Raw genomic sequence first — 26,807 nt, 5'->3', positions numbered from 1 at the left:
GTAATCAGGGAAAACAAAAACGCTATAAGACGAAAAATGAGATAGTTCTGCCTATCCGGAAATCGATTCGAAAGTGTCCGGATTTCGAATCCATGAGGTAGGTATCTGGATTTATGAACCAGACAAACCATTTTGCTTCTCATTTTTAATGAATTTTATGGAGTTTCTATTTCAAAGCTGATTACAGTACAAAGCAGCAGCATCATAATGCTGTGAAATTATTTTTTACGGTGTAAATTAAAAATGTGACCTGCTCAAGAGTCCGGATATTGATGCAGCACGGTAGGTGTTGTTCGGCTTTCTGCCGGATGGCTGGACGCCACATTATTGTTCTGTGTTGCTTGAATCCGCCACTCGTCGATATATCAATCACCGATATCCGTCGGGAAGGTGGTTACCGACCCGCGTATTCTGGTACCGACGCCACTACCATTACTGACTGCTACACATGGTGAAAAATATAATGCAGATATTTTTTTCAATAAAAATGTTGATCACAATCGATTCAATCGATTGTGATTGAACATATATCATGATGTTTCTGGCGGTCAACTTTACAGCCCCGGACATTGGTTACCCTGCAATATCGAGTCTGTTCCTTGAAAAGGAACAATGATTTTTTGGGTGAATGCTCAGAAAAACCGATATTAATTTCCGAATCGAAATTGAAGCTACAATTTGTGGCAGCTACAATCCACGCAAAATATTTATTATCCATCACCGGCAGGCAGTGATTGTGATCGAATCTGATAGGTGGTATGTTCCACTTGATTTATTGCTAGAATTTGTCCATCCCTTTCCAAGTTGAATCTCAATAGCGTGAAATTGGGTTTAAAAACCGGATGCATTCACTCCATCCATAATTTAATAAATAGGATTTTGGCGCCAAATTAATAGAACCTTAAAAGACATTTCGAAGAATTAATGCTTGATCGCGTTTACTAAATCAGTATTTCTAGCTACTTACCATTTCATTCGGAACAAAATATGTTTATCTTCTCCACATTTATTTATCAGTCAGCTTACCAATACACTTAGAAACTATTTGGCAAAAATCAACAATGAACGTTAGGTCCTATCTAAGAAAACCAATAAATATGAAACCATAAGTAAAGGAGAAACAATCGCCATGAAAGCTTAGGTACACGGCCAATCACCACGTTCGAACTGCAGCAATTTCCACTTTTTTTTATTTTATTTTCTTCACTGAATCGGATAGAATCCTTTCTGCAGGGATGCTGCTCCCGGAGCGTACGTGATTTTGGCCAGCGGTGTGTAGGAGGTTTGAGGCTGCTGGTAAAGATGCGTTCCATAGTGAGTGGATTGCTGTTGTTGTTGTTGCTGTGATTGCTGTTGCTGTTGTTGCTGCTGCTGCTGCTGTTGTACCGGTGTTGCTGCCGTAGCATAGACGGCTGCTGGAATCGATGGGTGGGCATACTGGGTGGTGTAGTAAAATCCTGACTTCTGTGCCGGTGTTGCTACCGTGGAGTACACCTGATAGCGTGGTTGTTGATAGTGTAGATTTTGTTGCTGAGATTGTTGTTGTAGCTGTTGTTGTTGTTGTTGTTGTTGCTGCTGCTGAAGTTGGTGATAATTTGAGGCCGATGCGGCGGTATTATAGTAGGGAACATGAGTTTGCAACTGAGACAAAACGGCAGGATTGACCTGCTGCGTGAAAGTGGCATAACTCATACCCTTCCCGTGATGGGTTGTGGTGGTGGCGGTCGTCACGGGAATTAATTGCTTGATCTGAAATCAAATAGAGGATTATGTTCCATGTTATTGCCAAATAATCGAGCTCAAAAACGTAATTTAATACCGTTCATCATTATAGAGTAATTTAAAATTAACTCTTCCCAACAAACGACGGGTACAGGGCGGGGCGTCAAACTATATTCATGAAGTGCATTTCATAGTGTGACACCGCGTGATTGTAACAAATAGCTTTCTGCGTACGTAATAACTCTATAAATACTGTGTACTCACGTGAGCAGGTGGTGCAATGGTTGGTGCCGCTACGGTTGACACGATCTGCTTGGCAGCTAGGGGAACAGGATATGCGGCTGCAATGTAACGAGAAAGAAAAACACGGAAACACGAAGGGTTGATTAAATTCAATTACTTTCCACTTTATTGCTGGACGGGACGGGGGGAAGGGGGGGCAAAGCGTAAGAGGATGCAATTGGCTGACGGGTTTATAAACTGGTTCTAATTCAAACATCGATGCGTGCACTTGTTTGTCGGCACATTATCCGCTGGACGTATTTCATAATTATCACTTGCGAAACAAATTCAGGTGCATGTGAAAACGTGCCACTCGTGATGCAATTTGTTATCGCATCAGAGTGGGATTAGTTCGGTTCGTGCTCTTTATTTGCATTCTCTCGTTGAGTGATGGGAAAAAATCCTGTACATACGTGATGATCACAGTTTTATTGTAACCATACCGGGGAATGGTCATGACCGGTTGCAGTCGAAATTTTTCCCTAAGGCCAACTGAAATATGTCTCTTCCACGGGATAACTCTGGTTGAACTATGATTTACAGTAATGTGAGTTTGAGGTAATGATAATTGGTAAACTTCGGTGGAACGTGTTATTTAGTGATTGGAACTGCATTGGGATATAGCACAGAAAGGTTTCGGAATTATTAGAAAGGATATTAATTTTGTACGGCAAAGGCTTTAATATAAATTATAATTTCTTGGTAGAGGTGAGTGCTTATAAACTACGCGGTTTTCAGCTAAATCGACCCAATTCAATTCACCATCCTCCGCTTCTTCCAAACTTTCTTGTCTTTTGCAGTTTACACACAAACCATTGAACGGAATTTAATGGCACCGATTCGAAAATCCATCATACCAAAGCAAATAAAACATCGTAGATTTTCCCTGTAGAATAAATTAAAAACCACCCCGTCCATGGTTTTACACAGTGTCCGCCAGCCAGTGACCCCAAACCCGGAGCCCGTCAAGTGCAATCACATCGCACTTTAATTGCTCCCGACTGCGAACATTAAAACTTCCGACAATGAAAGCGCAATAAATCAGTAAGACTCGAACATAAATCTCGATCCCACACCAAAAACAAAAGCGGTTTTCTTGGTTCCGATTCCAAGGCATTCCGGTCCGTTCTCGCCCAACGGGGAATCGCTCGCTGGCGGTTGTGGTGCCTGATTGCGCAAGGATTGTTCGCCGCCCCAGCCAACCGCCGCCCGGGGAGAAGCGCAATGTTTGGTGCAAAATTCATGAAAAAAGGCAGCTCTGCATCGGAAAACAACAGACGGCATAAGGCTCGTGTATTCGTACAAATATTGTAATGTTTTCATTCTTCATCACAACGACGACTGAAAAGAAAAAGACAGAGGGAACAACCGTCGGCTTCTGCAGAACTTGTGGTTAGAACTTTTCTTAATTAAAGCCATCGGTGCCAAATGGTGGAATTGCAGAGGCCAACCAGGATCAGGGATTACTGCTTCGTTTTTCATTCAGGTCATGGCAGTTGGCCCGCAGTTCGTTTTCTTAAGTGGAAAACAATGCAATCTTGCACGAATGCTGGCAAGAGTCGTGTCGCAGATTCAATCATAACAAATAACTTGATGCACAATGGCACAATTGAAATGTCATCGGAATTTGTTCTTAGTTTAGTTCGAAACTTAGTTGGAAATTCGCTTAAATTCCATCTCACTTATTGTTCAACATCCACTCTAATTATTTTTTACAAGTTGAGTGGGTATAACATTTACAAAGTTTTTAATCTATTTCATGACAAAAAATTACAGAGATCGATACTTATAACAATGGACTGTCTGTCTGTCTGTCTGTCTGTCTGTCTGTCTGTCTGTCTGTCTGTCTGTCTGTCTGTCTGTCTGTCTGTCTGTCTGTCTGTCTGTCTGTCTGTCTGTCTGTCTGTCTGTCTGTCTGTCTGTCTGTCTGTCTGTCTGTCTGTCTGTCTGTCTGTCTGTCTGTCTGTCTGTCTGTCTGTCTGTCTGTCTGTCTGTCTGTCTGTCTGTCTGTCTGTCTGTCTGTCTGTCTGTCTGTCTGTCTGTCTGTCTGTCTGTCTGTCTGTCTGTCTGTCTGTCTGTCTGTCTGTCTGTCTGTCTGTCTGTCTGTCTGTCTGTCTGTCTGTCTGTCTGTCTGTCTGTCTGTCTGTCTGTCTGTCTGTCTGTCTGTCTGTCTGTCTGTCTGTCTGTCTGTCTGTCTGTCTGTCTGTCTGTCTGTCTGTCTGTCTGTCTGTCTGTCTGTCTGTCTGTCTGTCTGTCTGTCTGTCTGTCTGTCTGTCTGTCTGTCTGTCTGTCTGTCTGTCTGTCTGTCTGTCTGTCTGTCTGTCTGTCTGTCTGTCTGTCTGTCTGTCTGTCTGTCTGTCTGTCTGTCTGTCTGTCTGTCTGTCTGTCTGTCTGTCTGTCTGTCTGTCTGTCTGTCTGTCTGTCTGTCTGTCTGTCTGTCTGTCTGTCTGTCTGTCTGTCTGTCTGTCTGTCTGTCTGTCTGTCTGTCTGTCTGTCTGTCTGTCTGTCTGTCTGTCTGTCTGTCTGTCTGTCTGTCTGTCTGTCTGTCTGTCTGTCTGTCTGTCTGTCTGTCTGTCTGTCTGTCTGTCTGTCTGTCTGTCTGTCTGTCTGTCTGTCTGTCTGTCTGTCTGTCTGTCTGTCTGTCTGTCTGTCTGTCTGTCTGTCTGTCTGTCTGTCTGTCTGTCTGTCTGTCTGTCTGTCTGTCTGTCTGTCTGTCTGTCTGTCTGTCTGTCTGTCTGTCTGTCTGTCTGTCTGTCTGTCTGTCTGTCTGTCTGTCTGTCTGTCTGTCTGTCTGTCTGTCTGTCTGTCTGTCTGTCTGTCTGTCTGTCTGTCTGTCTGTCTGTCTGTCTGTCTGTCTGTCTGTCTGTCTGTCTGTCTGTCTGTCTGTCTGTCTGTCTGTCTGTCTGTCTGTCTGTCTGTCTGTCTGTCTGTCTGTCTGTCTGTCTGTCTGTCTGTCTGTCTGTCTGTCTGTCTGTCTGTCTGTCTGTCTGTCTGTCTGTCTGTCTGTCTGTCTGTCTGTCTGTCTGTCTGTCTGTCTGTCTGTCTGTCTGTCTGTCTGTCTGTCTGTCTGTCTGTCTGTCTGTCTGTCTGTCTGTCTGTCTGTCTGTCTGTCTGTCTGTCTGTCTGTCTGTCTGTCTGTCTGTCTGTCTGTCTGTCTGTCTGTCTGTCTGTCTGTCTGTCTGTCTGTCTGTCTGTCTGTCTGTCTGTCTGTCTGTCTGTCTGTCTGTCTGTCTGTCTGTCTGTCTGTCTGTCTGTCTGTCTGTCTGTCTGTCTGTCTGTCTGTCTGTCTGTCTGTCTGTCTGTCTGTCTGTCTGTCTGTCTGTCTGTCTGTCTGTCTGTCTGTCTGTCTGTCTGTCTGTCTGTCTGTCTGTCTGTCTGTCTGTCTGTCTGTCTGTCTGTCTGTCTGTCTGTCTGTCTGTCTGTCTGTCTGTCTGTCTGTCTGTCTGTCTGTCTGTCTGTCTGTCTGTCTGTCTGTCTGTCTGTCTGTCTGTCTGTCTGTCTGTCTGTCTGTCTGTCTGTCTGTCTGTCTGTCTGTCTGTCTGTCTGTCTGTCTGTCTGTCTGTCTGTCTGTCTGTCTGTCTGTCTGTCTGTCTGTCTGTCTGTCTGTCTGTCTGTCTGTCTGTCTGTCTGTCTGTCTGTCTGTCTGTCTGTCTGTCTGTCTGTCTGTCTGTCTGTCTGTCTGTCTGTCTGTCTGTCTGTCTGTCTGTCTGTCTGTCTGTCTGTCTGTCTGTCTGTCTGTCTGTCTGTCTGTCTGTCTGTCTGTCTGTCTGTCTGTCTGTCTGTCTGTCTGTCTGTCTGTCTGTCTGTCTGTCTGTCTGTCTGTCTGTCTGTCTGTCTGTCTGTCTGTCTGTCTGTCTGTCTGTCTGTCTGTCTGTCTGTCTGTCTGTCTGTCTGTCTGTCTGTCTGTCTGTCTGTCTGTCTGTCTGTCTGTCTGTCTGTCTGTCTGTCTGTCTGTCTGTCTGTCTGTCTGTCTGTCTGTCTGTCTGTCTGTCTGTCTGTCTGTCTGTCTGTCTGTCTGTCTGTCTGTCTGTCTGTCTGTCTGTCTGTCTGTCTGTCTGTCTGTCTGTCTGTCTGTCTGTCTGTCTGTCTGTCTGTCTGTCTGTCTGTCTGTCTGTCTGTCTGTCTGTCTGTCTGTCTGTCTGTCTGTCTGTCTGTCTGTCTGTCTGTCTGTCTGTCTGTCTGTCTGTCTGTCTGTCTGTCTGTCTGTCTGTCTGTCTGTCTGTCTGTCTGTCTGTCTGTCTGTCTGTCTGTCTGTCTGTCTGTCTGTCTGTCTGTCTGTCTGTCTGTCTGTCTGTGGCATGTGGGTGTTTTCGGTGACAAGAATTTATTCTATGGTAAATTGAGACCCCCCCTCTTTATAAGTGGAATTATAACTCCTCTCCTCTTTAAAAGGGGAGCTTCCATACAAATTTCCTCATAACTCGAGAACTAATCAAGCAAATGGAACCAAATTTGGCATGTGAAGGTTTTCGAGGAGTGGAATCGTGGGCGCAGATGAACAAGAAAAAAAATGCAAAACCTGTATCCCAGTGCGCCGCTATACCTCATGGACTGCTAATTGCTCGGCAGTTATTTGACACGGGAATAAGCTATGCAGGAAGACCACGTGAGGATGTGCGAGCACGAGTGTGTGAGTAGCAGAATGTCTACACACAGCAACGGTGACTGTTTGTTTTACGCTTGCGTGTGCGGCGTAAAACGTTGAATGCTATGCTTCTCATACTCGCTTGCGTGGGAGTACACAACGTTAACTTCTCGCTCGATTGGCAGCATTGAATACATCCATATCTAACATCAATCACTGTATTTGGTCGGTTAAACTTGGCAAAGTAATGTCAATATTCATCTTTTATTCAATCGGACTGCCTTCAGATCATTTCACGCTTTCCTGAAATTCCATCGTCACTTTTGTTTAAAACTATTTTTTTTTTGTTTTGTACATAGAAGAAACTTTCCAACCAAAATGCGATATGTATAGAACTCGGCCTACATTCACCGGACGGGAATCCCAGAAGATAATCGCGGCGAGTAGTTATCGACAGGCAGTATTCCGGAATCAAGGATGTCTTCGATAGACAGTGGCAAACGACAAACATAGTTACGTTCGTTTTTGGCAGCGCGCTTCGATGATAGGCCGTGCTGACCCATAACCTTTGGCAGATAATATACCTCAACATTGACGCACTGAGGTTTTCTATAGTTACTATATATATAGTTCGGCGGATAGAAAATCGGGAGCCAAATAAACGTCAAAAGCGGAGCCAAAAGCTTTTCAAAATCCAAAATGCCGGAGTAATGGTAAAAAAATACACTTTATTTTCATAGAACTAGTCATTTTCAACACCCGCCAGTGATTATTTTTCGTAAAAACCTGCACATTTCACCATAATTTGAAATTTAATTTCATAAATCAGGGATGCCAATTCGCCTGGTTTTCTATCCGCCGAACTATATATATAGTAACTATAAGGTTTTCTCGTCATAAATAAGGTGACTAATTAAGAGAGAAAGGCGCTGCACTCGTACTGGATGCTGTTATCTATTGTACAATTTTCAAATGCATTCAAAAATACATCTCTAATCTAGACCCAAAAATAAGCCAAATATTCTTCTACATTTACATGTCAGATAGGATGTGCTTAACTGTAGGTACGAGCAACCTAAAGAAGCAATCAGCTGACTGCAAATTTGATTCCCTGAAGGATGATTCAAGCATTTGTTTATTTATTTACATAACCTCATAACCTCATAACGAAAAAAAATCTGATGAAGTGTCGCCCGGTACAAATAGCTGATCCCATTAATTTGTTCAGTCTTTGTTCTGGCTTGGCTAGAAAAGCTTTGGTCTGTCAGTGCTGCCGCAAAAGAAGCGTCGTCAGTCAGCATGGCAATAATTGCCAACATTTTTATTTTAGCACTAACTGTGAGTGTCGCTTTAGGAGGTAAGTAGAGTTGTAGTGTAAAAGTTTTGTTCCTTGAGAATGGATAACTTTACTCTGAAGAGGAAATCGAAGCGATAAATGATTGCCTAATCAGGGAAATTTTTGATAGCAGTGGATAAAAAAACTCTCTTAAAATCTATAGGTAATTTGTATAATGAGTTAGTTTAGGAATACGTACAAATTCAGGAATACGAAGAGCTAATTCAATTTAAGAAGCAAGCATTTATGTATTTAATTTTAAGAAGCGCATTCCGAAAAACAAGTACAATTAGAAGTCAAGTCAAGTGGAGTAAGCTTTACATTTTCGTTACATTCAAGAATGCGAAGTCGACATCGGAAGAGATCTTGATCCGCCGGAACCAGTTTTTATCAAAGGTCTTGAGCTGCAGTATCCGACAATGCGGGGAAAAATGGTTTGGCGTACCGGGGAAACCAGCAGAATTTCTTGCCCAAAAGGGATGTTGGCAGACGGTAGGTTCGAAACAGGGTAGAGATTTATTTTCTAATTAAACGTCAGAGTATTTATTAAATTTACAGTCGGTATAAGGGATGCCGATATCACATGCCAGTCCGGAACATTATTCACTGTTAGGAGTGTCGGCGGTTATTTTTCAGAGTCAATGCATTCTAGAAACTTTTTATGTACCGATTATCGTCTCATAAGTGCTGATGTACAAATCACGACAACGCCATGTGGTAATGGAGCAGGTCAGTTGCGAAATATTGGCTTTACAACAGTGGAAGGTACATTTATACCCTACATCCGAGCGTGCTACAATAGAAATACTGATTCTGCCATCTACACAAACCACACTATTCGAGGCATAGCAATTCAATGTAAGTTGAGTTTTAATGTTGGCTTGAAAAAATTGGGAGTTTGTTTCTTTTTTAGATGCAATCCGCGAAGATAAACGAACAACATTCAAAAAATCTGGTACTGAACAAGCTTCGGAAGGCTCTTACAAACAGAAGAATCAAAAAGAGCGCTTGGAAAAATTGTTAGGTTCAGATCAAGCGCGTCGATTTATAAACAGCAATAGTTATTTGGAACGTGGTCATCTAACTCCTCATGCAGATGGTATCTTTCCGGCGTGGAGATGGGCCACCTATTCGTTAATTAATGCAGTTCCAATGTGGAAGGTTAGAAAATTAAAAATACTTGAAAGCGCATAAAATTAACATTGTTTGTTGTTTCTTCAAAGGCTGTCAATAACGGAAACTGGGGTGCAGTGGAAGACGAAATCCGAAAAATGGCTGAACGCCTGCAAGAAAACGTACTTATATTTACCGGAGCGTACGATATCCTGACGCTGCCTAAAGCCAATGGAGCCCAAGCATCCATTACCCTCGAAGAAAGAGCCACCGAAGTTCCAAAGTGGTTGTGGAAAATTATCGTATCGCCCAGCACAGACTCCGGTATCGCCTTTATCACCAACAATGACCCATTTCGGACCTTTGAGCCAGTTAAGCTCTGTACGGACATATGCCGTGAATACAATTGGTATAAAGAGGGTTTTACTAGCTTTGCCAGAGGATACACCTATTGCTGCAGAGTTCGAGATTTGATGAATGCTATACCAGCCATTCCAAACGACGCTGCCGTTTCTAGGGTGTTGCGGTATAGCTCTACATAAGTGACACTGACTTTACAGCCAATATTTGCTATTTGTTTCACATTTGTTTCACAGTAGGTAAAAAAACTGATTTACACGAGTTGGTTGGAATTTACTAGATCGCTGTGGAGCCTATTACTGAAGCATATAGAAGATTTTGTTATCACACCTTTCTTTCATATCTGAGCAATAAAGAAAATTTCACCGACAATAATCAAGTGAGTCGAAAAAAAGAGAAATTGTAGGCAAGATGAGAATATGAAATTTGATATTTAACAAATAGGGTGAACGAATGATCCAAAATGATTCGACCCATGCACCTTCCAGCATTGGACAAAAGGTAGGAGTCAAACGACTACTTGTTGAGCGTAGCTACTAATACCCCCCCCCCCCCTCCCTCTCCGTTCCACTCTTTCTCCTCATTCTAAAAATGTCATTACTTTCTTCTACCGTTCCTTCGTCAATTGTAAAAGAACTACAGTTTCAAAAAATATTCTTTTTCCTTTTTCTCTGTCTGTGTTTCGTTTAGAGAGCTCAAAAATTATAGAAGTCTTTGCCAAGCTTCTCCCAACAAAACAAAAAAAAGTTTGTTCCGACGCGTTGTGTAGTTTCTGAGAAAAAGGTACATAAAGTTTGAAAATCGTGTTTTTACAGAAGGGGCGTTTTATTCCGTTGATTGAAGTTGTTCAACGCCACACTGGAATGCTTAGGTGTTCGATCGTTTTTCGACCACTTCCTGTGGTCGGATCATTACAAAATTAGTATCAAAATAAACGGAAAAGATTGCAGAATCAAAATCTGGAATCAGAAATTTATGACTTTTTCAAATATTGTAGTCGTTTATGCCCCCTTAAAAGTCGCTTTTCGTTTGGGATGTATGATTACTTTCCGCGGCAGTGCGGGCAAGACCGGTACCCCTTAATTTTACTAGATAGCATCAATTAATTGTGTTTTTAAACACTGAACATGTTAGTATTCATTATTTCAGATATCATTACCGATTTGAATCGTCAAATATCGAAATATATATAAAAAAAATGCGAGTGGCGCCGATGCGCAACTGAATGTAATTACTCGCGAGTATGTTTTAAGCTCTAATTGTCAGAAGGAGTTCAAGTTAATTTTAGTCTGCGGTCAACACGTCTTGAATGTTCGGCAACTCCTTTATAGTTTTTTACAGAGAAACCCCCCATACTGATTTCCAGTGTTTCAAGTACAGTGTTGCACTCGTGTGGTCTAATTTTCTCACACACGCGTTTCAGTTCTAACGAACACGCCTACGTATGTCTACGATTTCGCCACAATTATTTCAATTTGGATGATTTATTACTTTTAACTTATGAGCTCTGTTACTACAATATTACATTTTCTTCAAAGTGTTAAAAACGGATCCTATACTTTTGGCTTTGTAAGGGAAATTTCAAATCAAGAAATGTATTGCTAAAGCAGTCGGACAATCTCAAAACAATTCTTCGATGTCCGCTCCGATGTCCGATTCCGGCGACCTTACGGCAATTGCCAAAACTGCGTTCGGAACCATGGCCGATGGAAAGATGCCTGGTGAGACGGTACAGAAACTTGTTGGAAGCAGCATGGTGCAGTCTTGTAATGTTTTTGACGATGGGAAGCAAGCTGTACTTCAATACCTTATCGATAAAATATTTAGTGTTGATTTTAACACTAGATAGGGTTGCGATAGGATAATATATGATGAATTACATCCCCGAAACTTCGAAGTCGTAGCACTGCAGGAACTTTGCTGGACAGGACAGAAGGTATGGAAAAGCGGGCATCGAGCGGCTACTTTCTACCAGAGCTGTGGCACCACCAACGAGCTGGGAACCGGCTTTATAGTACTGGGAAAGATGCGCCAGCGTGTGATTGGTTGGCAACCGATCAACGCAAGGATGTGCAAGTTGAGGATTAAGGGCCGTTTCTTCAATTACAGTATCATCAATGTGCATTGCCCACACGAAGGGAGACCCGATGACGAGAAGGAGGCGTTCTACTCGCAGCTGGAGCAGGTGTATGATGGCTCTCCGCGACGGGACGTGAAAATCGTTATCGGTGACATGAACGCGCAGGTAGGACGGGAAGCTATATATAGACCGGTAATCGGGCCAAACAGCCTGCATGCCGCAACGAACGACAACGGCCAACGATGCGTAAATTTTGCAGCTACCCGCGGTATGGTAGTCCGAAGTACCTTCTTCCCCCGCAAAGATACCCACAAGGCCACTTGGAGATCACCAGACCAACGAATAGAAAACCAAATTGACCATATTCTAATCGACGGTAAATTCTTCTCTGATGTTATAAACGTTCGCACCTACCGCAGTGCGAATATAGATTCATTTCCTAGTTGCAGTTTGCACGCGCTCAAAACTCTCGACGGTGCATAACACGCGTCGAAGTCGTACGCCGCGACCCAACATCGAGCAGCTACGAGTCACCGGAGTTGCCCAGGAATACGCGCGGCAGCTGGAAGCAGCGCTACCAACGGAAGAGCAACTTGGCGCAGCAACTCTTGAAGATGGTTGGAAAGGCATTAAGACCGCCATCGCACAGTGGTTCCATTGGTATCAGAACACGCGTTTTTTTAATTGCGCCGAAATGGTTGATTACACCGGTTCAGTATGTTCAGAGAAATTTCTCAGCGTTGAAAGCTCTTTCATATGGCATGAACGATTATTTGATTAATCCCCCTAAACGTAAGATAAAAAATTTATTTTTTGAACAGTAAGAGATACAGCAAAATAAAGTTCTACAAAATTTTTGAAAAGATTATTATAAAGAACTTTGCCAAAGAAAGTAACCTTCTAGCTATTATAGTTTTAGAGATAAAGAACAATTTTTGTGGAGACTTTACGAAAATCAATTTTTTAACCAGTTCTTTCTACAGTATTCATACGCATTTGACATGTTCGGCAAAGATTTTCTAACAGTCAAGTTACATACTTTTCTAGAATATAGTAACTTGCTATCGTCAATATTTGCGGAGAAATTAAAGTTTTCGTTTAAAAATTATACAATTTTCAACAGCAATAACTCCCAAACATGCAAATATATTCAAGCAATTTATTACCCATGTGAAAGTACAAGAAAAATACTACACAATGCATAACAAATTAGCTTGACCCTGGCTATCTCTCTACCAAAACACGCGCATTGAAAATTGTAACTCGGTTGAATTTAATATGGCGTAGTGTAAAAACCGTATTATCCCGATCAAGTAAGTGTGCAAAATAAATAATGAAAATGTGTAATCCAGCACGGATTATTTGTAGAGATTCAGAAAAAGATTTTCAAAATTCGTTTTCGGATGAAATTTATTTACTGCAGTTCGAGGTGTACGAATTTCGAAGTGTATTTGAAGATTCTTCATCCTCACTATCGCTATTATTGTGCATATCAAATGTACTGACCAACAGTTTCAGTACATCTTCGGAGGACATGGCGTTTTTGTTATTTGGTAGTTACCGGATCAGAAGATTCTAACAGACGGCAGAAGATTCGTATTGGTAGCCATTCAGGAGATCTTCTTTATGTGATGAGTTCGGAACTGTTTTATGTCCTTGACCACCATTGTCATCATCAGCTCGTAACCACTACCGTGTTCTACCTTTACATTCAATGGATGTAGGATGAATTTTTGCGATTTGCTGGTCTATGTTAATTTTTTCTTGCAGCGTTAGTGTAGTCGTTTCCTTTGCCAAATTGGAGATGCAACGGCCGGCAATACCTGGTCGAAGACGATATAATTAGGCTAATTCAAAGAAACATAACTGGTCGAAGATGGATGTGGATTTAGGAATATATTCTTTCCATTTGTTACTGCTTTCATGGGAACGATTGATGTGACACAAAGGCTTGAGTTGGACTTCGTGTCATCATCATCAATGAATGTTTGCTATACTCGCTAAGATCTGCGGTTCCATCTTCCATCGCAACCGTACTTTACGAAAAAAGTTACTGTCTTCAGTTCTGCATCAGAAAACGTGTTTAATGATGCAGCTTTCGAGCTGATAATACTTGACAAGGTTTGATATGCACAGTAACAGCGATAGTGAGGATGAAGTATCTTCAAATATACTTCGAAATTTGTACACCTCGAACTGCAGTAATTAAATTTCATACAAAAACGAATTTTGAAAATGTTTCTCTGAATCTCTACAAATAATCCATGCTGCTTGGATTACACATTTTCATTATTTATTTTGCACACTTACTTGATCGGGATAACACGATTTTTACACTACGCCATATTAAATTCAACCGAGTAACAATTTTCAATGCGAGTGTTTTAATAGAGGGATAGCCAGGGTCAAGCTATTTTGTTATGCATTTTGTAGTATTTTTCTTGTACTTTCACATGGGTAATAAATGGCTTGAATATATTTGCATGTTTGGGAGTTATTGCTGTTAAAATTTGTATAATTTTTAAACGAAAACTTTAATTTTCTCCGCAAATATTGACGATAGCAAGTTACTATTTTCTAGAAAAGTATGTAAGTTGACTGTTAGAAAATCTTTGCGGAACATGTCAAATGCGTATAAATACTGTAGAAAGAACTGTGGTCAAAAAATTGATTTTCATGAAGTCTCCACAAAAATTGTTCTTTATCTCTAAAACTATAATAGCTAGAAGGTTACTTTCTTTGGTAAAGTTCTTTATGATAATCTTTTCAAAAATTTTGTAGAACATTGTTTTGTTGTATCTCTTACTGTTCAAAAAATAAATTTTTTATCTTACTTTTAAGGGGATTAATCAAATAATCGTTCATGCCATATGAAAGTGCTTTTAACGCTGAGAAATTTCTCTGAACATACTTAACCAGTATAATCAACCATTTCGGCGCAATTAAAAAAACGCGTGTTCTGATACCAATGGGACCACTGTTCATCGGTAGCACTGCACTAGCCGCACTAGGTACAATGAATCCGAACCGAAGAAACGATTGGTTCGACGGCGAATGCGAGCAATTAGTGCAGGAGAAGAATGCAGCACGTGCGAGGATGCTGCAACACCGTACGAGGGCGAATGTGGATCGATATAAACAAGCACGGAACAGGCAAAACTCGGTCTTCCGGAGGAAAAAGCGCCAACAGGAAGATCGGGATCGCGAGGCGATGGAAGAACTGTACCGTGCTAACGATAAACGGAGGTTCTACGAGAAGTTAAACCGCTCGCGCAAAGGCCATGTGCCGCAGGCCGATATGTGTCGAGACTCAGACGGTAATCTTCTCACGAACGAACGTGAGGTGATCGAGTGGTGGAAGCAGTATTATGACGAGCACCTTAACAGCGATGTAGCTGAACATGGAGGTGACGATATGGCAATAGATCTTGGAGCACGTGCAGAAGACGACAGAATACCAGCCCCTGACCTCCAGGAGGTAGCAGAAGAGATCGGTCGGCTGAAGAACAATAAAGCGGCTGGGGCTGATCAGCTACCCGGCGAGCTGCTGAAATACGGTGGTGACGCACTGGCTAGAGCGCTGCACTGGGTCATTGTCAAGATTTGGGAGGATGAGCTACTACCGGAGGAGTGGACGGAAGGCATCGTGTGTCCGATCTACAAAAAGGGCGACAAGTTGGATTGTTGCAATTACCGCGCAATCACACTGTTGAACGCCGCCTACAAGGTACTCTCCCAATTTTTATGTCGTCGACTATCACCATTTGCAAAGGAGTTCGTGGGGCAATATCAAGCGGGATTCATGGGTGCCCGTGCCACCACGGACCAGATTTTCGCGCTTCGGCAAGTGTTGCAGAAATGTCGCGAATACAACGTGCCCACGCATCATTTATTCATCGACTTCAAATCGGCGTACGACACGATCGATCGAGATCAGCTATGGCAGATTATGCACTACTACGGATTTCCGGATAAACTAACGCGATTGGTCAAGGCGACAATGGATCGAGTAATGTGTGTTGTTCGAGTATCAGGGGCAGTCTCGAGTCCCTTTGGATCTCGAAGAGGGTTACGGCAAGGTGATGGGCTTTCATGTTTGCTGTTTAACATCGCTTTGGAGGGTGTGATAAGAAGAGCGGGTATAGTGGCACACGAGTGGCACGATATTCACGAAGTCCGTCCAGCTTCTTGGTTTCGCTGACGACGTTGACATCATTACACGTACCTTTGAGAGGATGGCGGAAACGTACATCGGACTGAAAGCTGAAGCCAAACGGATAGGACTTGTCATTAATGTATCGAAAACAAAATACATGAAAGGAAGAGGTTCTAAAGAAGTGAATGCTGACCTCCCTCCCCGGATTCATTTAGACGGTGATGAAATCGAGGTGGTAGAAGAGTTCGTGTATCTGGGCTCACTGGTTACCGCAGACAACGACACCAGCAGAGAAATACAAAGACGCATTATGGCAGGAAATCGTGCCTATTTTGGACTCCGTAGGACGCTGCGATCGAACAAAATTCGCCACCGCACGAAGTTAACAATCTACAAGACGCTGATTAGACCGGTAGTCCTTTACGGCCATGAGACATGGACTATGCTCGTGGAGGACCAACGCGCCCTTAGTGTTTTCGAACGGAAGGTGTTGCGCACCATCTACGGCGGAGTGCAGATGGAAGACGGAACGTGGAGGAGGCGAATGAACCATGAATTGCATCAGCTGCTTAGGGAATCACCCATCGCTGCCACCACAAAAATCGGTCGCCTGCGATGGGCTGGGCATGTCGTGAGGATGTCGGACGACTGCCCGGTTAAAAAAGTTCTCAATAACGATCCGACTGGAACGAGACGGCGGGGCGCGCAGCGAGCAAGATGGATCGATCAAGTGGAAGGCGACCTGTGGACCCTACGTAGACTACGTGGCTGGCGAATTGCGGCCATGGATCGAGTAGAATGGAGACGACTTCTTCGTACAGCAGAGGAAACCACGGCCTGGAGCTGATTAAGTAAGTAAGTTTAACACTAGATTCAATGAACAGCACTACAACTTTCAAATTTTTGGAGAAACATCACTCATACCATCTCGCTGGAAATATTCTGGAACCTTTGAACAGCGAGTTTGTCCCGAGGAATATCAGAAAGATGCGCTGCTTATATACGATCATTTTGTTGGTTGCGGTGATCCTATAGCAGGAACATTTTTTCATCCGAATTCCACTATCACCGATCAATCTGTCTGTCTGTCCACTCTGCCTGTCTGTTTGTCAGTCCGGTCTGTCTGTCTGTCCGGTCTGTTCGATCTGTCTCTATGTCTGTCTGTTTGTCTGTCTATCTTTCAGTCTGTTCATACTTCTATGATGTGTTCGATGGGATGACGCCTGACCCAGAGGAATATTTTTAGCACTGACCGTAAATTGGTCAAAGTAAAAGTATTCTGCAAGAATTTAGATTCAGGAACTTGTCTAGTCTTGATAGTTTTATCCTTCTCGCAAAACGAATTTCAAATTCATCGTTTAATCCTTAGTATAAGCGTTAGAAATATTAAAAAGCATGCAAAATACAGTATCATGCCATCCACCACTAGAGAATAGAGACGAAGGGATTTGTGCATCCCAACAAATGCTTCAATCTTAACTTACAGAAAGAACAAAGGAAAAGTCTATTCATCTCATCAACTACAAACTGCAAAAAAAGTACTGCTGCAGCTGCTTACTTCCAAATCGGGAGAAAAAGGTACGGAACGTAGCAGAGTTCATCCGTTAATTTTTGTTGTTTTATTAGAAAGATCCAAGATTTTTCCACTTCCGTTCTTCGGAGCCGTTGCCGTTGGCAGGTTGCCCTCCATTGCGTTTCTGTCTCAGAGGACAAAAAGTGCCGACAAGGAATCAACCCGCACGAAGCTAAAGTTTGCAAGAGCATAACAAAAGTTCACCCACAGGCACTTATCTGCCGCATACAAACCAGACGAGAAACTGGAAAAAAATTTCGATGTACCAACGAGCATGAAGATTCGATGTCGACGACAAGCAAAAAAAAGCAGTTATCTGCTTTCCTTTGTCAGACGAGATTCTTCTAAATTGTTTTATACGAGATTTGCCGGGAGTCCGGGAGTCGTCGTCACTCCCGTTTCTCGCCAACCCTCTTCCTATCTTTTTATTGAATCGTAACGGGTGAAGTGAACTGAAAATTGTTCATGTTTCATTTGGTAACTAAAATTATCGTAACTTTTTGTTTATTTAGTGCCCACCCGCAGTTAGCTTCGGGGTACGATGCTGGCCTGACAAACCAACCGTCATATGTTCGAATTTCGGCAGGGCGTAGCACAGTAGTGCAAAAGGGCGAAAAGTGGAACGTTGTTCCTAGTGTCTCGTGTTTTCATTTTATCGTTTCTGGTCTTCAGCACTTTTGTTCGTATGAATATCCCCCTTAATCTAAAACTGTCAAAAGCTAGTCATTGCGTACTATAATGAAAATAAGAAAAATAACTTTTTTGTGTTAGGAAATATAGACATAGTTTCTTCGGCAAAGTTGTAAATATTGTAAAAAAAAGCAACTTTGCTGAAGAAATAAAATAAAATAGTGTTGAACTATAGGGCCTTTTCTTCAAAAACTTGTTTAAAAATTGGTTTTTCATGCTTAGCTTTTGTTAATTGCATTTTACAAGAATACAATGTTCTAAGCAATTATTGAAGCTCTCAAAATACACATTTTTGCAAAAGACCGCTAATCTCTTGGACCTTTACTTGCTGAGTTATAGCATACTCAAGCTTTAAATTTCCATAGCTTCACGAGGCCATAGGGTAAAATGGGGCAAGCGGATTTATAAAATCAGCACTTCATCTTAAAGCTTAAGTCGAGTACTATACGCTTGTATGGGTTCCGCTTGTCCCCAACCACCCAAATGAGAGTACGGTAAGCATACGTTTTATGTGTTTCCCGTTTGCTGAAGGCTCCATACACGTCCATTTTTTTCTGTTCGTAGACACATGGTTTCTTTGGCAAAGTTATAAAAAATAAAAAAATAAAAAAATTTGCTAAAGAAATGACATTTCTATCTTTATCGAGTGCAGAGCTGTAGAGCATTTTCTTTGGAAACTCATTAAAAATAAGTTTTTCATATTTAGCGTATGTTGGATGCATTTTAAAAGAGTATATGGTTCTAGGCGATTATTGAAAGACTCAAAACACATATTTTTGCAGAAGGTGGCAAATCTCTATGACCTTTCCTTACAAAGTTATCGCTTATTTTAGCTTTTTTTTCCTTAACTTTTAGACGCATACTTCAACTATCCTATTATTTTCCTTTTCACGTTAGAAATAACAATTATTGAGCAATGTTCCATTATGTTTTTATATTTAATTATGGACTTTTATTGTGAAAGATTTCACTTCTAATGTTTCTCAACCATGGTGAATTCGAAAAATTTAATATTCTTCCAAATTTTAAAGTAATCCCATCTTTCAGTTTCTCTTACACTAACAATAAAATATCACCTGATTTCGTTTCAATTTGAATATGGAACCATGCTGGATAAAGCATTCAAAAAATTAAAAGAACTGTAGTTCGAAACATTCTAAGAAGTTTTTAAGTTGACTATCTACCTTCCGTAGCTAAACTGTCCATTGGAATTCCGACCGAGCAGTATAAACCCCATTAGCGTTGCACACCTTACAAAGCAATGCAATGTAAGCCGAAATAGTTTCCAAGAAAACTCCCCTGACTGGGGAGTAATTAAAATTTACCCCGGGTTAGCTTGGACTGCTCCTTTTATACGGAGAAACAACGCAATGGTAACAGGACTTGTGTATCTCTCTACCTCTCTATCTGTAGGGTATTTTGATGTACACATAAAAAAAATACCCTTCAGTTGAAGTAATAGTGTTCAAGCTTTGGAAAATATTTCCATTTTGTCTTGGTTTTTAAAAATTTTGCGTACTATCGGTTGAAGTTACTTCAATAAGTACTACAATTACCCACTTATTATTCAAATTGTATTCAAATTTTGATTTTAAATTATACAGTTTATTTTAATTATAAATAATTTGCCACGTTTAGAGTGTATAGAGAATCAGCCCGAAAAGGTTTCGAATGCTTCTTTGTGCTGAAATGCAGCATTTGCTGCACGCTGGAAAAGGAAACTGGAGGGCATTACCTTGGAGATGAGCACTCTGGCACTCACCCTGAACATTCCACGCACCGGTTACCGCGTCGCGTCTGTTGCCGTGATCGCCCGGGGTGGAAAACGAACCGGTCCGATCCGGTGCATTCTCTTTCCTATCGAGTTGCACCTGTCCTGCTGTCCGGCCCACCGCCGGGTCGGGTGCCCGCCCGTTCGGCAGTTGTTTGTTAGATGCACCGGATCGTACTACTGACTGTTGCAGTTTCCTCAAGATTACCGGTTGGAACTGCTGGCTCTGGCAGTTAGTAATGGTATTTATTATTCCTGTAACTACAGCACCGGAATTACAGGATTGGTAAAATCCCCTGTTACTAATCAAGTGCTCCGGGGATGGTCGCAGCAACTGGAAGAAACAATCGTCTTGCCAACTAAGCTCGATTCGAGCTTTATGGCCGGCAAGTTACACCGGAGGATTTACCCCGGTGTGCACGGTTACGTTGGTTGGTTGTGTCCCGGAATTGCAGAGCAATTTGACGATGAAACATTGTATTGTAAATTCTGCTGATGTTTCTGTCGATTGTTGCGTGCTTCATTACATTGTAAATGATACTTAATATTATAGAGTAGCTCTATATTTTGCTGACTGTGCTTTTTTAATTTGAATTGTGAAATTAGATAGTTTATCAAAAAAAATTTATTTTAGCACGACAATAAAATACTTTGTCTCTGTAACTTTAGTGCCTTATTTTTACTTCTCTCATTAAAAGCGGAACTTTTTTGGTTGCTTAGTATACATAAGGAGCTTCAATTGTAACCTGGAAAATGCGAACTTTTTCCATATAGGGTAAGGAACGAGTTAAGCAGTGTCGCCTATTTTAATCAGTTGAACATAAATGAGCCGAAAATGCACTTTTTTATTCATATTTTCAAAATCTTTTGATAGGATCATCTTCACAAATCACTTAATCATACATTTGATTCACACAAACACAATTTATTGGGTTTCCGACAAGAAATATGATGAATTAAAAATTGTTGTCCAAAAACGTACATTTTTCAGCGGCTGAAGGCAATCACCACCTCGCTACTAACGAATCCATCACATTTTTCAGCACTGATTACAACCACTCTAAAAGTCAAGCACTCAATTGTCACATACCATATTATTCACTCCCTTTTTTTTCTATTATCTAAGGCTTTGTCACTAGCCGAAAGTTTTATTATTTTATAACAAAACTGAAAACAAATTCTGTTCACCACTAGCAGCAGCTGCAGCACAACTGATGAACTATCGTGTTGCCAAGACACTGTTTCAGTTCTGGAAATAAGAATTTTTAGTTTGAAATGAACTGAAACCTCCTATGGTGAAAACGTGGTTCAATACTTTCAAGAGAAATGTATGTTCATAAATAATTTTTCTTTATTAAAAACAACACAAAAGACAGCTTTTTCAATAATTTTCGAAGATTTTCTCAGTGATTTAATAAAGCAACGATGTGTTTCAATGTTATTTGCTATGACAACACTGTTCTGAGTCGGATCGTTTGTACTGCTATATGTTTACCTCTTTTTTTCTCCCACCATCCTTATGAACAGCGAGTGAGACGTCAAACTCGCAGTTTCCCATAAGAACACCAGAGAATAAAAGAGACAACGAATACCGTTTGCCGAACGGTGCGGTGAGTGTATGCCCCGATAAACAATTTAGACAGATGGCATTTTACGCATCTATGCCGATACGCTATGCCGATTACGCATCAGATGCCGATTAGTAGGTCGCGGATAGGAACGCGAACTTACTGAATAGGGGGAAAAGTTCGAGGGATTTTTTAAGGGGACGTAAAAAAATTCAGATTTCAGGATTGCTTAAAAAAGCACCTTGCGGGTGAAAATGGGTTTGGTCTGTTCAAAATTAGTTCCGCCGCTCCAACTTTTAAAGTGAAAAATCAAAAGTTTTGCTCAACAATAGTGTCTTCCAATGGTAACAGCTTGAAGAACTAAAGATAGCAAGAAGATTGGTATGCTGATATCCCCCACTTAGTCAACCCATCGCTTGTAATAAGGTAAAACAATCAGTGACCCGCTTAGACTGCTTAAAACTAGTTCTTTACCCTACATTATCGACTTTTGTTTTTAATTATTCAAAAGTCATAATCTAAACTGGAATAATTTTCATCAGTCCAATTTTTCAAAAAAAAACTATACCTACCTACAATCCACCCTAACTGCGACGAACTCCCAATCATCAGTCCAGCGTTCGCCGGTACGAATGCTTATCGTACCGATCGCGGTCATCGCGGTAATGGACGAAACGATCATGATCACGATCGTAGTGATAATGGTACTTTCTTCCACCGGACTTTCCCTTCGGCTTCGGTTTCAGTTTTTTATCGTCCTCCGACGGGGGATGGATAAGCTGGATCCGATCGGTGTTGTTTTCCTTGGGGCCTTTCTTCTTCTTTCGCTCCTCCTCCTCTCGGGCTCGCTGTTCGATGGATGCTCTCAGCAAAGAAGTGGCTACTCCGTAGCTACGCCACAGGTCGAACAGATTCCGATCGAAGGAAGAGGGCTTTTTCTTTTTCGGTGGATAGTCGTCCTCATCGCAGGGTTCAAATTTTGATTTGGAAGGATCGTCTTGATCGAGATCGGGACGATCGTACTCGTACTCGACCACCGGTTTGATGTTCGGATCTTTATAAAACGGTTTGTAACTGGTGCCGTAACCACGATCGGACGAAGTTCGGTCGTCTTGATCGGGATCAGGAGTTTGCGAATTCGTATCGAAGTTAGTAAGCGTATCAGGATCACCTGCAGCGAGGAAAGTTGAAATAAGTCGAAAGCACTACCCATCGATAGATTTCCATTTAACCAATGACTGAATCCGGTGCAAATGTTGATGAGAAAGTGTGCCACATTTTTCGTCCGTTGCAGGTGATCCTGTGCGCATTCTATTCTATATTTTTTCCAACTTTCGTTGGCATCTAACAGTACAACATCATATTAAATATTGATTTACTAATTGATGAGAAAAAACTCAGTGGATAATGATGCAGGAAGGTGAAGGTTAGCCAAAAGTAAATTAAGTCGCTGTGTGTACTTACCGTAATTGGTTTGCTGGTGGTAGATCTGGTTGCCCGCCGATGGGGTCGCGTAGATGGGAGCCACCGTCGCGAGGGGGAACTGCAAAGGGGAAATAAATGCACGACCATTGAGAACGGTTCACATATGGTGATGACAGTTTGTTCGATTCTGCCTGCTCTGGGTTGCTTGCTTCCTGGTGAACAGTGAGCCGATAAATTGTGTTTGAACAGTGGGTGCCGATCTGTTTGATATTTGTTCGAGCGGAAAATATGGAAAATGATGGAAACCCACTTTGTAGAGCCAAAAGGAAGGAAAAATGAATTGGCGCTAAATAGAGTGATAATTATAGTTTGAGTTTGTAATCTACACGCTCTAATGCACCAATCTAAATGCAATTAATCTTTTATTTAGATTGTTTCCAAATTCGAATTCGCATCAGTCATTGTGCATTCAGTTTGGGTTCGAATAGTTTCAGATTATATTTAAATTGGCACTTGTTGGACGCTGACTTCGTCAAAGCTCCGGCTGCAGACGAAACATATTGGGATTTAATTCAACTTTACATCAATTTCGAATTAATTGAAATTTGATTACAGATCAATAATTATTCGGCGATTGTAACTGCTCTCTGTGCAAATGTAATGGTTGAGGTCTACGCTTGAATTGACGCTATTTTTGATATTCAATGCAATTTCAATTGTTTTGACGATTTTGATGGTTTGAATACGGTATCGATTCATACTAGATGTAGTAATTATGTGTTATAATGAAAAAACGACCGTTTATTTTTTGTTTCAAATTTTTGGTTGGCTTTCGGTCACGGGTTACGTGCGAAAATATATGTTTTCCGTTTACAGTTGACGTTATGTGTTTTCTATTATAATTTTCATTTTCAATCAGTAATTAGTGAAAATTAACAAGAAGTTTCATAGTCAAATGTTCTCATATACTATTATTATTATATACTTTCTCATATACTTCCTTCGTGATCGCCTTGTTTCGCAGACAGGAACGACAGTTTAATACATCACCTGTTTATTGTGATTTCGATTATTTTATTTTTAGAAAACAAAGTGACGGAGTGTCTTGTCCCAACAAATCGAAGATCCTCTACGATAATTAAACCTACATCAATTCGTTGTATGTGTTAGGCAAGTGTGCCAGAAAAAGTGACAAAATCTCCACATACTACATCTCTACAAGATTGAACCTAGACCAATTTCATGTCTTTGCTTGGGAAGTACGGTAAAAGAAGTGAAAAAGTCTCCTCGTCGCAGCACTTTTCTAACACAGACATCGAATTGGTGGTGGGCATTTTTCTAAAATAAAAGTAATCGAAATCAGAGTAAACTGATGATGTATTTAGCTGTCGTCCTTATCTGTGAAGTAAGGCGATCTCTTACAACCGCGATTAAGCCCAGACTAATTTGAAGTCTGTGTTAGGGAATTGTGCTAGAAAAAAAAGGCTGCTCACTCACAGGAATTTTCTGCCGGTGATGGTGGATAATGACAGTGATGAATATGATGATGAAAGCAATAGTGAGGATAATGATAATTATTTGTGTGTTAGTTATAGTGAAAAAAATATACATTCAAAAAATTAAAAAGAGGTTTTTTTGTCATAAGTTGTTCTGAATTGGACAGTCAGATACTAGGATTTTGACAGTTAACACCTTTTAACAGCCTTTCTGATGACGTGACATAACATTTGCAGCAGAGGTCAGATATTTAAGCGCAATCGATGAAAGAATCGGCAATAACCCTCGGGGTTTTGGAAGGGGAGGAAGTGTCTGATGCTTTCATCCAATCCAAAATCTGATATAAATCAAAAATATATCGGGTCAATGGCAGGTGGGGTTCGCACCTACGCTCTTTCGGTTGGTACACTAGTGTTTTACTAACTATACTACCGCTCAGTTACTCTTAACATCAGGTAAATCCTCTCTTTCCAAAAATAGTTTCAAAGAAGACGACCGTCGACTTTGACTAGTTTTGGCTACTCTTTCGTCGGGCATTCTGGCCACGTGCCCAGTCCACGACAGTCTGCTTATCTTTTATATAGATGCTTAATGCATGGGTGATTGTTTGTTATGATTGTTTCGAGGGCTTGATTTTTTTCTATCCACTGTTCAACATCAGAGAAATATAGAGTGTAGTTCAATCTATTTTTTTTTCAACGTTGTGAGATGTACCGAACACATGTTCGATGAAACCAGGGCGTATGGACAGAGTTTTTTCTGTTTCTATTTTTTGTTAGTAACAGTGTTAATAGTACAGGGATAAAACGAGTATAAGACCCAATTAGGGCTGTCTAACCGGTAGTACCGGTAGTACGGAAACCGGTAATACCGATCAAATTTTGGATACCGAAATACCGGTTTTGGCAAAGCAAAAAACCGGTATTTCTGGTATTTTCTAATATCTTAGTTTTTTCAAACTCCTTATTCGAAGAACTAAGTTTGATGGAAGAGTGTAAAACTCATAGAAAAACAACTTGGAGTTAATGCTGACGAGATTCTGCGACTACTAATAATGAAGAAGGTGAAATTGTGGATCAAATAATTATAGCTCTAGAACCTGTTTAAGGCACAGAAGAGCATCTTTGCCGTAAAAAAGTTTCATAGTAAGAACTAGATGTCGCGTTTCAATTTATTTTTGAAAAACTTGATATTTAAAAGCCATCAAATTATTCGAGGTTCTCAAATAACAAATTTGAGAAACAATAGGCCGTATGAATAAAAGAGTTAGAGCAAATGCTCCCATGTGATTTAAACGGGAAAAGGAAAGTAAAATGTTTTTTCCAACGGTCTAATATTAGGACCCTACCACGTCACTTATAAGTAAATCGCTACTCAACAATGAAGTAATGAAGCTTCAACTTTGTTTTAAAACTGGCTTCAATCAACCTCAATAAAACGGTTTTCACTTCATCATGTCGACCGATTTTAAAGTTTTATTTGTTAAATCAAATGTCTATCAAATATTCAGTAGAAGGCCAGCAAATTTCAATGCAATTGAATTGAATTTAAGTAACATTTCCTACAATTTGGCGCATATTATAATCGACCTACTCAACATCGACAAATCGTGCATGACTGTCAATCGTCGTCATTTAAAATAGTCACTAACTTCAGCTGAAGCTTGTTTAAAACGTTCTGTTCATTAAATGAAACAAATCGCTTCATGTATAAAGGGAAGGTAAGAGAAAGTCAGCTTCATTTATTTGTTTCGAGGATGCCGAACCCTAGTCAGAATACGGGAATATTTCCGCTTTTTGGGCATTCTTGCCATTAGAGTAGACAAGTAGATAAAATCTCCAAGCTCTGCGAATAGTGGGATTGATATTAGAGAAGAGAAAATATCTGTGAACGATTATGAAGAAGATGACGCTATACAAGGGTTCTGCTCTGGGGATGCAGGAAAATTCGTATAAAATAGGAGACCGGGGCATTTAATATGCTGAAAGCTACAATACCGAGACATTTAAAAATAGTTAAAAGCGGGTTTCCCTACTATAAAGCTGAAGAAATGAAAGAAAAATTCCTGATGCGCTTAGAGCCGTTTGTCAGACTTCGATGAAAGCCGAAGTATTTTCAATCGTTGGAAGCGCTGGCAATAAAATCTAGCAAAGGAAATAAATCACTAAGCGTATTATATCTGCAATTCTACTTTGCTAAGCAACAATACTGAGACTAAAGCTTGAAAATAGAGACATTTACCGAAAAACATCGACATTTCTATTGATTCAGAATAATCTGCCAATACCGGTATTTTACCGGTACTACCGGTATTTTCTACGCCAATACCGAAATACCGGTTTTCACCAAAAGCACCCAATACCGACAGCCCTAGACCCAATTGTCTGGTACACCAATTTTATCAAAATTGCTTCGTTCAACTGTTGAATAAAATGATTTGGTGATCGCAATCGTTGTATAATTCGTTTCAATAATAAATTGTGGTATACTAACATTTGAATGGAACGGCACGGTAGTCGGTACAATCGTTGTTCAAATGACAATATTGATTTTAAACGGTTTAGTACAACCGTTGTATGAAGTGACTCGGTGGCTTAAACAAAAATAAGTTTTGGAAAATGGTTCGGCACGGTTATTGTTGTTTAAGTA

The 26,807-nt window shown here is 40.9% G+C and overlaps 2 protein-coding genes across 4 annotated transcripts; one reads left to right on the top strand and one right to left on the bottom strand.

The window, feature by feature from the left end:
- Positions 1-595: 595 nt before the first annotated feature.
- On the bottom strand, positions 596-2,099 carry LOC128741509 (putative cyclin-dependent serine/threonine-protein kinase DDB_G0272797/DDB_G0274007). The gene is made up of 3 exons (XM_053837381.1): positions 1,987-2,099; positions 968-1,749; positions 596-900 (listed from the first exon to the last, which is right to left on the bottom strand). The coding sequence occupies exon 2, from the start codon at positions 1,690-1,692 to the stop codon at positions 1,204-1,206; it is 489 nt and encodes a 162-aa protein (XP_053693356.1). The 5' UTR covers positions 1,693-1,749; positions 1,987-2,099; the 3' UTR covers positions 596-900; positions 968-1,203.
- A 212-nt stretch (positions 2,100-2,311) lies between these two features.
- LOC128741508 (uncharacterized) lies at positions 2,312-9,798 on the top strand. Of its 3 annotated transcripts, XM_053837378.1 has the most exons (6): positions 2,312-2,712; positions 2,805-3,396; positions 8,265-8,417; positions 8,484-8,783; positions 8,839-9,086; positions 9,149-9,798. In XM_053837378.1, exons 2-6 carry the CDS (start codon positions 3,318-3,320, stop codon positions 9,578-9,580), a joined length of 1,212 nt encoding a protein of 403 aa, XP_053693353.1. In that variant the 5' UTR covers positions 2,312-2,712; positions 2,805-3,317; the 3' UTR covers positions 9,581-9,798. The 3 variants fall into 3 exon arrangements, with proteins under 3 accessions (XP_053693353.1, XP_053693355.1, XP_053693354.1); XM_053837380.1 differs by lacking the exon at positions 2,312-2,712 and having other exon boundaries at positions 3,314-3,396; positions 6,949-8,417; XM_053837379.1 differs by lacking the exons at positions 2,312-2,712; positions 2,805-3,396 and adding an exon at positions 6,207-6,634 and having other exon boundaries at positions 6,949-8,417.
- The last annotated feature ends 17,009 nt before the right edge of the window (positions 9,799-26,807 follow it).

This window comes from Sabethes cyaneus, chromosome 3, assembly GCF_943734655.1.
Source record: "Sabethes cyaneus chromosome 3, idSabCyanKW18_F2, whole genome shotgun sequence".
Taxonomy (NCBI): domain Eukaryota; kingdom Metazoa; phylum Arthropoda; class Insecta; order Diptera; family Culicidae; genus Sabethes; species Sabethes cyaneus.
This window is presented reverse-complemented; position numbering and strand designations above follow the sequence as displayed.

Bases quoted from the DNA above. Each gene is read 5' to 3' on its own strand.
- LOC128741509 (XM_053837381.1), bottom strand. From the start codon at position 1,692: ATGAGTTATGCCACTTTCACGCAGCAGGTCAATCCTGCCGTTTTGTCT.
- LOC128741508 (XM_053837378.1), top strand. From the start codon at position 3,318: ATGTTTTCATTCTTCATCACAACGACGACTGAAAAGAAAAAGACAGAG. The intron at 3,397-8,264 runs GTTAGAACTTTT...GTTACATTCAAG, and splicing joins CGGCTTCTGCAGAACTTGTG to AATGCGAAGTCGACATCGGA. The intron at 9,087-9,148 runs GTTAGAAAATTA...GTTTCTTCAAAG, and splicing joins ATGCAGTTCCAATGTGGAAG to GCTGTCAATAACGGAAACTG.